Source organism: Somniosus microcephalus, chromosome 4, assembly GCF_052327205.1.
Source record: "Somniosus microcephalus isolate GS21.2 chromosome 4, FLI_Smic_1.0, whole genome shotgun sequence".
Classification (NCBI taxonomy): Eukaryota; Metazoa; Chordata; class Chondrichthyes; order Squaliformes; family Somniosidae; genus Somniosus; species Somniosus microcephalus.
Genome location: NC_140990.1, coordinates 199,556,864 through 199,570,894, shown reverse-complemented (window position 1 = coordinate 199,570,894; position 14,031 = coordinate 199,556,864). Strand labels below are relative to the sequence as shown.

The following is a 14,031-nucleotide window of genomic DNA, read 5'->3' as shown; positions in this document are numbered from 1 at the left end:
ATTACATCTTTTATAATGGACTCTAGCATTTTCACCACTACCGATGACCGGCTTACCGATCTATAATTGCCCATTTTCTCTCTACCACCTTTTTTGAATAGTGGGGTTACATTAGCTACCCTCCAATCCATGGGAACTGTTCCAGAGTCTATAGAATTTTGGAAGATGACCAGCAATGCATCTACTATTTCTGGGGTCACTTCCTTAAGTACCCTAGAATGTAGATTATCAGGCCCTGGGGATTTATCGGCCTTCAATCCCGTCAATTTCCCTAACACCATTTCCCTACAAATACTGATTTCATTCAGTTCCTCCCTCTCATTAGACCCTATGTTCCCCGACATCTCTGGGAGGTTATTTGTGTCCTCCTTTGTGAAGACAGAACCAAAATATGTGTTTAATTGGTCAGCCATTTCTTTGTTCCCCATTATAAATTCCCCTGATTCTGACTGCAAGGGACCTACGCTTGACTTCGCCAATCTTTTTCTCTTCACATATCTATAGAAGCTTTTACAGTCAGTTTTTATGTTCCCTGCAAGCTTACTCTCATACTCTATTTTCCCCCTCTTAATGAATCCCTTTGGCCTCCTTTGCTGAATCCTAAACTGCTCCCAATCCTCAGGTTTGCTGAATTTTCTGGTCAATTTATATGTCCTCTCCTTGGATCTTATGCTATCCCTAGTTTCCCTTGTTAGCCACGGTTGAGTCACCTTCTTTGTTTTATTTTTATGCCAAACAAGGATGAACAAATTCTGTAGTTCATCCATGCGATCTTTAAATGTTTGCCATTGCCTATCCACCATCAACCCTTTAAGTAACATTCCCCAATCCATCCTAGCCAACTCGCGCCTCATACCATCGTAGTTTCCTTTATTTAAATTCAGGACCCTAGCCTCTGAGTCAAATAATTGACTCTCCATCTTAATGAAGAATTCTATCATATGATTGCTCCGCCCCAAGGGGCCTCGCACAACAAGATTGCTAATTAATCCTTTCTCATTACATAATACCCAGTCTAAGATGGCCTGATCTCCAGTTGGTTCCTCGACATATTGGTCCAGGAAACCATCCCGTATACACTCCAGGAATTCCTCCTCCACAGTATTGTTACTAATTTGGTTAGCCCAATCTATATCTAGATTAAAGTCACCCATGATAACTGCTGTGCCCTTATTGTACGTGTCTCTAATTTCCCATTTAATGCCACCCCCAACCTCAGCATTACTGTTTGGGGGGTCTGTAGAAGATTCTCCTGAATCCCTTATTGGATTTATTAGTGGCTCTCTTATATTTATGATCCCTAGTTTTGGACTCGCCCACAAGTGGAAACATCTTCTCTACGTCTATGCTCTCAAACCCCTTCACAATTTTAAAGACCTCTATTAGGTAGCCCATTAGCACTTTTTTCCAGAGACAAGAACCCCAGCCTATTCAGTCTTTCCTGATAGTTATAAACAATGTTCCCGTTAGGCTGCTTGACTGTGCAGTGCTCTGAATGTCCCGCGCAGGTCGCTTGTCGGCTTCACAATGGAAAACCGCGCATGCGCGAAGATTTGAATGGACTGTGCAGCCTGTTAAAGGGAACATTGGTTATAACCTCTCAATTCCAGTATACTCCTTGGAAATACTTTTTGCACCTTATCCAGTGCCTCTCTATCTTTTTTGTGATATGAAGACCAGACTGTGCACAGTACTCTGTGTGGTTCAATAGCCTGCCTCACTCACTGTCTAGGCTCATTCATGAAGAGCGGTCACTTAACTGAGATGAGAGGGAGACCAGCATCAATGGAACTGAATCCCATCGTGAACCAGCATCCCAAAGGATAGAAAATTGTAGGGGAAAGAAAAACGTTTTCTTCTTTTTTCCCTTGTTGGTCTCTGGAGCTCACCCTTATTCTTGGCAAAGTTACTCTTAAACCTTTGTCAATGGTGCTCTGTTTACAGCAATAAGGAGGTGTCTAAGAGTGCCTCAGTGGTTATTCTCTCTCTGATTTTACCTTCCTGTCTGTGGGTCAGTAGTTGGCGTGGTTGAGATTGTGCACCTACTGTGGGACCATATGGAAAATCTGCTCCCTGCCATTGTAAAGTGCATTGAAATCCTTGAAAAAGGTAATTTTATTTCCTTCCCTTATTTTCTCCCATTAACTCACCATTTTCAAGCCAATGACTAGAAATGCGGCGTGGCTAATGGGTGGTTTTATGGTGCCGTGCCATGGCAGTGCTTCCGATTGCAATATTCTCTATGGTAGATTTTCCTCTTCACCACCTGGGTGGTCACCCACCCTTTATAGAAATCTATAGAATGAAAATCAGGTGGGTTCTATAATGTGTGGGTAATCTGCGCCACCAGATTACCACCCAGGAGCTGAAAAGGAAAATCTACTGCGCTGTTTTCTGTGGCCGACTTCCTATCCGTGCTGTCACATTTCCTTCATGTACCTTAATATTAACAACAAGCCTACTATGCAGCCTACCTTATCAAACACTTTAGAAAAATGTACACAACATCCACTGCATTTCCATTATCAATACACTCTGTTATTTCCTCAAAGAACTTTATTAAATTTGTCAGACACAATTTGCCTTTTACAAATTTGTACTGGCAGCCCTTAATTAACTCATATCTTTCTAAGTGGGCTGTCATTTTGTCACCACCTGTGGTCTCTTGAAACTTACCGATGAGAGATGTTATACTGTGTGGTCTATTGTAACATGGATTAACTGTTTCTCCCTTCTTGAACAGAGGTGTTACATTGGCACATCCTCTAATCCTCTGGTACAACTTCCACATCCAAGGAAGTTTGAAAGATTGTGGTTAAAGGGGGGAAAATTCAGTTGATTAGCGCCTCCCGTTAGCACCCTAAGAGGGCGCTAATGGGGCGCAAAGCAACTAACGCCCGGGTGTGGTGATCTTTGCGGCGCTTGTGAAATTGACCAGACATTTTGCGGCGGCACTAAACACTACCACCATGATCTCCTGCACCCGCAGATCGTGATGTCAGTCGAGTGTGCATCGCCCCGATAGCGCCCCGGACCGGATATTGAGTGGTGCCCCCTGCCTTTCCGCCTGCCACTAGCAATGACAGGTTGAGGGGAGCGTTTTGCAGTCGGGAAGGGACTGGGGGAGCGCTATTTAAAGGCAGCCGCTTCCTGCCTTTTTTTGTCAGTGACATCTTTGCACCACGCATTCTGAGAGAGAGAGACTTCCGGAGAGATTCAAAACTGTGCGAAGGAGTTTTGGGTACTGAGCAGCACTTTGCAGGTTCATTTTTGATTAGACCTTCCTTGCATCGATTTAGAAGTGACTATGGGGGCTGCCCTCTGAGCTCTTTCCCTGGCCTCTCCATTGTTCTTTCCAGCAGATTTGATATACAGGTCTCTCCAGGCCGAGATTCAAGGCTGCATTGAGCAGGGTGTGGATGGAGAGCAAGATCAACCCTCCCCTTTAAGAACTGGCCGGCGCCAGTGTGTCTGTGTTCCATTGCTAACTGACATCACATGAGCTTCGCCAGCGCTCTGAGGTAGCGCCTCGCTCCTCGGTGTTAGCGCCTTAAGAGAGGTGTGTAGCGCCTGATTTAGCACTCAAGTCACCTCCAGTGGCGATAGAAGCCAAGTTTGCAGTCGGAGGCGATAATGAGCGCCAGGCGCTAAACTTTGCGCCCGGCCGATAATTGCACCCCAAATGGGGCGATACCCAATTTCTCCCCCAAAGTCTCTGTTATTTTTTTTCTGACTTCTTGCAACTTTAGGATGCCATCAGGGCCTCGTGCTTTTTCCACTTTGAGTTCCACCAACTTTTTCAATACTACTTCCTTAACTGTAGTTATCCTACCTAATTTATCCATCACCTCCTCTTGTATCCGTTTATTCTCAGTATCATACTCTTTTTAAAAAAAAAGGCAAACTAATCATTTAGTATCACTGCCCTTCCTTTCTCATCCATGAGAACATTTTCCTTTTCAATTGTAATTAGCCTTACCTGTTTTAAACAGTTTTTTTTACTTTACCATGTCCATAAAATCCTTTACTATTTCCCTTTCCCTTTATGATTCTTACCAATCTTTCTTCATATGGTCTCTTAACCTTCCCAACCTTTTTTTGACTTGCCATCTATCTTTACCATAATTGACATTGATTTTAAAAACAAAAAACAACATTGTAGAGTTTGACAGAGCTGTTGATTGTGTAATGTTTACAGATGCATTGATGTAGTGAGTCTATTGGAATAGTTATCCATACTGATAGCGTCATGTTACTTGGTTGAGGATCTGGGTGTTTGGTTGGTGGAGTCTATGGAGAAGAGGGACAGAACTGGGCAAAGACTACAGTAGCTGGGTGTGCCATTAGGTGACTTGCTTGGGTTCCAGTGTAAGTGCCAGTCCTCCTCGGTAGGTACGTGCTGTGATATCAGTGGGGTTTCTTGTTGTACAGTTCTGCAGAAATCTCAAGTTTTCAACGAACCATTCCAAACTGTTTAGGGATTGGACCTGCACATATATAATTTTGCACGTGAACGCTGTATGTTATGAGGCATTATGCAATATGTGTTTTGAATATACATGTTTGACCACATTTATTGTTCTGCTTATGCCTCAGTGGCTTATGTGCTTGTCCAAAAGCCAACATGAGAATTTTTTTTATTTGTCCCAATTTCCATCCCATCTGTGCCCCTGAAGGTGTTGCCTCCTTGTATCTGTGCCCCTGAAGGTGTTGCCTCCTTGTATCTGTGCCCCTGAAGGTGTTGCCTCCTTGTATCTGTGCCCCTGAAGGTGTTGCCTCCTTGTATCTGTGCCCCTGAAGGTGTTGCCTCCTTGTATCTGTGCCCCTGAAGGTGTTGCCTCCTTGTATCTGTGCCCCTGAAGGTGTTGCCTCCTTGTATCTGTGCCCCTGAAGGTGTTGCCTCCTTGTATCTGTGCCCCTGAAGGTGCTGCCTCCTTGTATCTGTGCCCCTGAAGGTGCTGCCTCCTTGTATCTGTGCCCCTGAAGGTGCTGCCTCCTTGTATCTGTGCCCCTGAAGGTGTTGCCTCCTTGTATCTGTGCCCCTGAAGGTGTTGCCTCCTTGTATCTGTGCCCCTGAAGGTGCTGCCTCCTTGTATCTGTGCCCCTGAAGGTGCTGCCTCCTTGTATCTGTGCCCCTGAAGGTGTTGCCTCCTTGTATCTGTGCCCCTGAAGGTGCTGCCTCCTTGTAGGGGTAGGTAGGCTTGCCAACTCTGGTTGGATGTATTCCTGGATGTTTCAACACATGACCTCCCATCTCCAACTGCTCCGGCCCCACAAACCTACCATTGGTTACCCAACATGTCCAATCTTGTGACGCAGTGCCTTCCAACGCCAACCACAAAATGAACAGGCTCTGCATTACCTGATTGGATAATTCTCCAATATTTTTATAGCTTGTAACAAAAGTGTTCAAAGAAAATGAAAAAACAACAATTTTTTTTAATGCCTTCTTCTCCTGGGTTGCGCACAGCAGTGTCCAGGAGATTGATCTTTGATTCCTGGAGACTCTGGGACAATCCTTGATGGTTGGCAACCTTACAATATGTGAGTTTAAACCATGAGTGTTGGCAGGCTATTTTAATCCATGCTGGAGAACCACAGCTCAGACTGATCCTGTCCTTGTCTGATGTCCAAGCAGTTGCACGTCCCAGGAAGACTCACTGGATAGCGTTTAGGAGTGGAAACCCTGGCTGATTATTTTTAATCCACCTCAAGCTCAGGCTGTTGAGCTCAATTGTAATGCCTGTACAACTGCCCCGGCTGACTGAACCTGGGACCTTCCTGTTCTGTATGGCTCGGTTCCACACCACATGGTGCATTTACTCATTGAGGCTAGCAATGGCTCGCAGATAAGAAGTTTGTACTTTTGTATCATTGCTGTATTACTGATATCTTGGACGCATCTTTTCTTTGTCCATTTCGCATTTCAAAAATGATCTGATTTGAGCAAGGTTTTATTTCCCACTGACTAACGTTTATTTCTTTTCATTTCAGGTCACCCGTCCAGCACATAGTTGCAAAAATGACTAAACTGCGTGCTGTGCCGTTATTGGCACTCTTCAGCCTAATCTATTTCACTCAAGCACAACAGGGTAAGGACTAGGGAGATTCAGCTGGTTTTCTTGAGGCTGGACACCTCTCTTGATAATGATGTGTGTCAGCATGAACTAGACAGTTAGTATAAATAACTGATGATTTATTTTTTTTCAGAATCTTTGAGGTAAGTCTTATTTTTGATAATTGTCACTGACAGGCCATCTTTCAAAGGGACCTACAAGTAATAAATATTATATTTCATATTAGTACAATGCAAACTAAGGTGATCTCAAACTGTGTCAAATGGAAACATTCAAAAGTTTTTTGATGACAATCGATTTTTTAATATTGAAATAATGTGAGGTGATATGTTGGTGGAAAGAGGTTGGAGCATGAGTGAGGGTTGCCATGAATTTGTGGGATAAATGGTCCAACCCCATCCCCCACCTCTCCCCTTCCCCCGAGTTCAGTGAGTTCCTGATTGCACCCTCGTTACCATGGGGAAGTGCCAAGTGGAGGTTGCACACTTTCCCACTGAGGGGAAGGGAAGTGCAGGTAGGGAAAGCTGGGTCAGGCTGCACTTGCACATCTCCAAGTGACTGCTTTTAGGGTAGTGTAAATGGAGGCCTGGGAGCAGGTTCCCCATCCACCCTAACAGTAGGGTTTGCCACCCATCAGGTCCAGAGAATCTGGGGTTTGAACAAAGGTGTCGGGAAATTTCTAAAAGGCTTTTTTTTCCTCTTTATTTAAATAAAGTTCCATTTATTTCATCTACCTCTGCATCTCGTTATTTGAAGGCATTTGGATATTAAGGTTTTCAGAGAACTTTCCACACGAGCAAAGTAAATACTGGAACTCCTGGAATGATCTAACTCCTATCCCCCCTCCCATTCTGGCTTGGGCTTGGACAGGGGGGTGGGGTGGGATGAGGTGCGTGGGGTAAGGGATGTAGGCCGTGGGTCCAGGGGAAAGGGGAAATGGAGGAGAAAACAGAGGGGACTTTATCCTCACAAAGAAAACAATAAACAGCAATACATTCTGTAATGGTGCAGAAAAACGTTGTCAGTATTTAGAGAAGAAAATGCCTCTACCTTTAAGACAGTCCTAAACAGCTTTTCTTTCTTAAAGATGACAGAACAGTTGCTGCTGACATAGTCTTTCTAGTGGATGCCTCCTGGAGCATCGGTCAGGAAAATTTCCAATATGTGCGAGAGTTTCTGTTCAGGGTTATAAAGGCTTTTGATATTGGAGAAAACAGATTTCGCTTTGGCCTGGTGCAGTACAGCGAAAAGCCACGAGCAGAGTTCCATTTAAACACATATTTTACGAAGCAGGACATCCTATTTCATATATGGAACATGTCTTATAAGGGGGGAGGCACAAAAACTGGACTAGCACTAGAGTATCTAATCAAGGAGCAGCTCACTAAAGCCACCGGGAGTAGAGCGGAACAAGGAGTGACACAGATTATTATAGTGTTAACAGACGGACGCTCTCAGGATGATGTAAACCCCCCGTCTGCTTCCCTTAAGTCAGCCGATGCCATAATTTTTGCTATTGGAGTTCAGCAAGCGGTTGAATGGGAATTAAAGGAGATTGCGAGTGCACCTCACGAGAGGTTTGTTTACCACCTCGATGACTTTGCCGCACTCGAGGGCATTGTAAACGACTTAGTGGCAAGTGTGCACATGGCTGCAGCGCACCCACTATCTGATGGGATAATAAAAGACACTACAGGTAAACGGTTAGCTGGTAACGCTGCTACTTTGCTTACACTGCTCACTTTATGAGATTTTTTTAAAAATGAAAAGAAAAACCTCCCCGTGATGGTTCAGTTGGTAAGGATGCGATGATTTAAAAGGCTGAGCCATACAGACCAGGAAGGTCCCAGGTTCGATCCCCTGGTCTGTGCTGAGTTAGCTGATCTCGGCCAGGGAAGCAATAGGGGCGCTGCGATTGGCCTCAGTGCCCCGGGCTAGGGGGGGGAGTAAAATCAGCCAGGGTTCCCGCTCCTGATTGCTAACCAGTAACTCCTGCTGAAAAGTGTGCATGTGTGGACAGAATTGGACTTGGCTGTGATAGCCTCCATGGATCAATAGCCTGCCATCAGTCGATGTCTGGACTCACACATGAAGATGGCAAGGTACCAGAGGCTTACCTTCAGCAGTGGAATGGTAGCCCAGCATGGAGTCAACGCTTTCAGGAAAGGGGGGGGGGGGAGAGAAATTGGAGGGGAAGAAAAATAAAGTAGGGCTTCAATATGCATTTAAATATTGAAAGTCCTGTCTCTAGGTGAATTGGGTTCTAAAGTTAAATTAATGAGCAAAGAGCAGACCCCACTTTAGAATTTATGTTCTACTAACATCACTGCCCCTCATATCACTGTATGTGTTTTTAATTAAATGCCCATGATGCATCTATATCAGTGCCTTGCTACAAGTTAATAACGTATCACAACTAAAATGCACTGTCATCATCAGAGCCAAGGGAAACAGGGAGATATTTTCACAGTTGCCATGATAGTACTGTACAAATGGTTTGCAGTTATTCAGGAAAAGTGACCAGGCATCCAAAATATAATTGTTATTTTCAAGAAGCACATTTGGAATCTAGGTGGGGGTCTTCTGAAGGGACTTTGCCTAGATTTATAAGTATTGATCAGCAGGATTCTGGCAGAGTGACAGTGCAGAGTGGGAAGAAGAAGAATACTTCAAATTAAGTGGGGAAGTAGGACCAGATGACATAAATGTCAGCTAGTGAGAATAGTTTCAAAACATATATTAGGAAGAACTTTGACTAAGGAATAATAAAGGTTTGGAATAATCTCCCAGATGGAGTTATAAAGGGAAAGAAATAGAGATGTTTTAAATAAAGCTGGATTGCAAGATGGAAAAGTTAAGGGACCAGAGGGATGAGCTTCCATGGGTTGAATGGACTTCTTTAGTCCTTGACTTTTGTTATGTTTTTAATTTCATGGTTTTGATTTGTCACGTGTGCTTTTATGTGGAGAGGTCAATTCAAGGAGTGGGAAAATTGCATGGAGGTCAGGTACTACCAAAGAGAGAAAGAGGAAAATTGGCAGCCCAGGTCCCTTCTCTTCTTTGGTCACACCTTTGAAATCACTTCACAGCTTTTAATATCAAAGAAAATTGGTTTTATTTTGGGCTGGCACACCACCACAACAATAACAGGCAGCCTGAGAGTTGCTTGTGACATCAAATGTTCTGACTGCAACAGAGGGGCTAACAAGTATTTTTTTGGTAGATTTCCTGTCAGTCACTCTGAGGATTAAGATGCATTGAATGCACCATCGACTTAAGATGTCAGAATGGGCGTAATGGTCAATGCAGTGGTGCTCTGATATGCTGTGCCACATCGAAGGTTGCTATTATAAACTCTTCAAGTACCTGACCTTGGCCTTGCTCTCATATAGGAGGCACCAAGTGGAGCTCAGGAACTTTCCTCTGACAGATGAAGGAAATGACAGAGCAAGTCACTCTGTACCAATCTTGCATACCTTCAAGTGACTGACTCAAAACTGGCATTGACAAAGGACTAATTGAAGGTTATCTGCTTAGACATGGTGGGGAATGGGGGGAAGGAACATAAATAAGAGAAATTAAAATGATGAGGAATTGTTGAGGAGATACCAAAAATGGCGAAGAATGAAGTTTAGATAGTTTTTAAATAATAATGGTGATAATTTAATTCCAGAATCTAATCTTGTGAAAAATGGTGAAGCACAATAGCTTTGGAACCAACCCGAATGCCAGGAAATCCTTTGTCTTCTCAGTGCTTGACCTATCTGTTCACTTGTGTTGCTATTAACATTCAAGAGCTTTGCTTCCACCATCATTCAGCTGTGTGCACACCATGTACTTTTACACACCTGCTTGTGTTGTACGAAAGGCTGTGACACAATGCACAATGTTAATCACAAAAAGGTTTTAACTTATTCTGCATTCTTTGATTTAAAACAAAATGAACGTACGGTGACATATGGTGGTTTTGAGTGTTGGTATGCTGACATTCAATGTGGGAATTGGATCCAGGTTCAAGTCCTGTTTTACTCCTTTCTTGGTCACAGCTGCATTAAGCAGGGAGGTGCCAGAATAAGGCTGCGGCATTTCCTAGCGGAGTGGAGAGGAAAAATTGGAGGGAAGAATCATGCCTGTATGGACCATGGTAGCTGCAGATAGAGGGTAAAAAATAAAGTAGGGACTTCACTAAAAATAAAGAAGGCAAAAGTTCATTTGGATGCTGAAAGAACCAGTACCTTGGTTGTGCAAATGAAGCCTGAGATCTCAATGTCCCTGTAGAGGTCTCTGTCTAAGTGTATTTTTTACCGCAGTGTGTTCTCTCCATCTGAACTTTCTGTAGCTGGCACATATCATCTAATTTTTTAGGTAGTTTGCAATGCTGCTCCTTACCCAATAGAGATAACCTTCTGGATTCATGTCTGAATTCAGACCCTGGCCAACTCTACTCTCTCATCAACAGTATATGCTGCCGCAGGGGACTGGATAGCACAGTAGGTTAGCATATTATTCTTTCACCTCTGAAATTTGTTTTGAATTCAGACACAAATGATGGATTGAATGTCTCCTATTTTCTGCCAGTTGTATGGGCCCCTCAACATTCTCAACCCAGAAACCAAAAGGATTTGCATCCATAGCGCAAACTATAACCTGCAAATTTATACGAATTGGTATCGTTCATAAAGAAGTCTTAAAATGGGCAGTGCAACAATTGTTAAGATTCACACTGGCAAAGTAATGGCTGTTCTATGTAGTTTGCCTGAATCTGATCTATGCTGTAGCTGACCTAAGAGTGCCTGATACCTTAATACAGTCAACAGGTGGTCAAAGTGGAAATGTGTTCCATTCCCCAGCAGTAATATACTTCAGAGTGATGTAAAGGGTCGAGATTTAACTTTTTTTTTAACCAATTATTGATACAAAGCACCTGTAAGTCATTGGGCTGAGATGAGGTGGGAGAGAATGTTTTTAAACGTGGAGAATTTATTAAAATAGTAATGGTGTTTACTGAAGGAGCTTTCACAAGTTTCTGGTATGTTTGAAACAGTTCATAGAATTTGTTGTCCTGTAGTTAAGAACGTCCCAAACAAATTTTCTGAAATTATCTGTTTCATTTTATTGCAGTAATCTGTTTGCTAACAACTTTCAAATTTAATTCACAAAATTCAAGAGGGAGAGAACACACTGTAGTTAATGAGAGGCTTTTGCTTGCCCAGTGTAGTTCTAAGATCAGAAGGTTTGATGTCTGGTCTATGCTGGTCTCGGTCAGGTTAGCAGATGAGGAACTACAAGTGCCCATGGGTTAGGGAGGAGAATGAAAAAATCAACCAGAGTTCCCACAGCTGATTGGTATCCAGTGATCCATCCTGAAAAACTGCACGTTGTGGATGATGGGTAAAGACAAGGATGGGTTGGTTATGATAGCCCCCGTTGGCAACCATCTTGCCAATACTTGCTGCCTAGGTTCACGTATGATGAATGGCCACTTGGGTGAGTTGCTGGAAGCCTGCCAAAGCTTGTGGAATGGTACCACAATATGAATCGGTGCCTTCAGGAGAGGAGGGGTAAATAAGGGAGAAAATGGGAAAATAGCTTGCAGCTTCAACAGAGATGACTTCTGGGCCATAAACAAGGGCACTGTGACTTCAGTGAATAGGTAAGCTGTGCTTTCCTCTCTAGCTCACCCTGAATGTTACCATACAGTGTTGTCACTAGGGGTATTCAGTGTATTGGTACCAATGAACTATAGGAAAAATTACACTTAAGACAATACATTGTAATGCTACGCTAATATTCTTCTTGTGTGATACCCTTCATTTATCATTCCACTGCTGCCAGCAACAATGACAGACATGTAACCACAGACACTATGCAAATTAGCCACCATGTTCACCTACATAACAGTGACTACATTTCAACAGTAATTCATTGGCTGTGATGCACTTTGAGAGGTCATAAGGACATGAAGGGTGCTATAAAAATGCAAATTACTTTTTCTTGCTTCATCCTAATAATGTTGTTTTGTTCTCTCCCCACACAATACACATTTGGAAAGAGGCAATCTATAAATTGTTTACCTACAATGCAGCTCCATGAACTATTCACACTCGTACTATATGTATTAGTCAACTCCTAGAGACAAGACTGACCGTAGCTCATGGCTTGACTGAGAGGTGAAATTGGTCTGAGGCGATCTTGTGTGATTGGCATTCCAGGTGATCTTGTGTGATGGGCATTCCTAAGACTCAGCTCTAGAAAAGACAGACGATCAGCACAGTACCAGTGAATACTTTCAAAAGCATTTGCCCTGTTAGTGTCAGACCACATTTGTAAATATAGATTCTGGCAACTATAAGGTTAAAATGGTCAGAAAGGCTGTATTTAAAGAGAGAGTCTATCTGTTCAAACCCTTTTTTATGAAAAATAAGAAGTTAGGAAGAATCACTATCAGCTTCAACATCGTCACGTTTTTGTGATGATTTTTTCTGGAGTATTATCTTTGTTTGAACAGTGGGTGCTGATGACATCATTGAGGGAAATGGTTACGTACAACAGCATGAGGGAGTAGAGCTAACAAGAAGAAGATAATCTCAGATGTACTCTGCGTTAATGACTACCTTATTTTCTGTGTTCTTATATAAAATACACTGACTGCATCACCATCTAATGTATGCTGGCTCTGTCACCACGTAACATAGCCTGACTGTGTTATACAGTATATACTGACTGTGTCACTATATTTTTGAACACCGTGTCACTGTACAATGTACACTATGTCAATATATAATGTATGCTATAGTGCTTAGAATGGAGTCCTTGGCACCCAAAGCACTGAGGCCTGAGGCCCACTCTAACATGTGCACAGCACCTCATAATACAGGTCTCCAGCATTGTCAGCACTTACAGCCTGCACACACACTGTGCACAAGGCTCATTAAGGTCCCAATTGTAATTTAGAGGCATGCCTCATAATGTGCACTTACTGTGCCATTTCCTGGCAATGAGCTGCGGATTATCAATTGATAAACTTAAAGTGATTATATCACATTTGTTTATCCTTCAGGCAAAATATTACCATGGTAATGGCTGCTGGCAACAAAAGTCTCCTTGTGATGTGAAGTACTGGTGATTGGAATGATTCCCCACATTTGGTACTTGAGGATAAGGTTTACAACGACGTACTTCTGACATGGAATCTTGCACACTGGAAAATGTTGGGTGTGCCCCCTATGATTTTCAATCCATAATAGATGGAGAATTGTGGGGAGCGCGTCCACAAATTCACGATTTTCTCTTTCAGCAGGAGTGCGCATTTTGTCAACATCAAGTCCAGGGCCAATATAGCATGAGTTTGAGCCAGAGTTAAGCACCATCTACATGCCCCCATCGTGCACTGCCAGTTCAGATATAATAAAAAGGTAGATGCAGAGTAAAGCTCCCTCTATGTTACCCCTTTTAGCTTTCAGTTTGGGGACTACACAAATTAGATGAAGAATAAAGCACATATTTTACTGGCTAGCAGGTCTAGCACAGGCTAAATGCAGTTGAAAGGCCTGGGTGCTAATAGACTGTGCCAACTTGCTCCCCCCGCTGCCAACAACACTTCATTCACTAGAAGCCTGAGGCCTAATATGCTCTTAATGCAAATATTCCACTTGCCTATGCAGTCGGCCAGTGCATAGAGCTCCACGAGCCAGCACATGCTACCATGATTCTGTGCTCCCAGGAGGGAGCTGTGCTTGTAGGGGGCATGGATTGGAGAATCTGACCTACAATGTTGCAGCCCTGTCTCTGATCCACTGATCATGGGTCATGGAATTAGCTGTACTGTGCACAAGGCTCATCAAGGCCTCAAATATTATACAAATTAGGGCCACTCTCCATAATACAACAAGTGTCCAAGCATTGTTCCATCTGCTGAACACCAATTTCTAAAGGTGATACATAAGTTCCTGAT

At 43.1% G+C, this 14,031-nt stretch overlaps 1 protein-coding gene across 4 annotated transcripts in view; it reads left to right on the top strand.

Moving 5' to 3' along the window:
• LOC147120126 (collagen alpha-3(VI) chain-like) overlaps positions 1 to 14,031 on the top strand; it is a 221,310-nt gene that overhangs the window by 23,712 nt on the left and 183,567 nt on the right. For 3 of the 4 annotated variants that reach the window (XM_085985682.1, XM_085985680.1, XM_085985683.1), the window contains exon 2: positions 5,995 to 6,092. In XM_085985682.1, coding sequence (XP_085841808.1) covers positions 6,023 to 6,092 — 70 coding nt within the window. In that variant the 5' untranslated portion in view covers positions 5,995 to 6,022. Of the gene's footprint in view, positions 1 to 5,994; positions 6,093 to 7,164; positions 7,774 to 14,031 lie in introns of all 4 variants that reach the window. The other variant, XM_085985684.1, reaches the window with a different exon arrangement.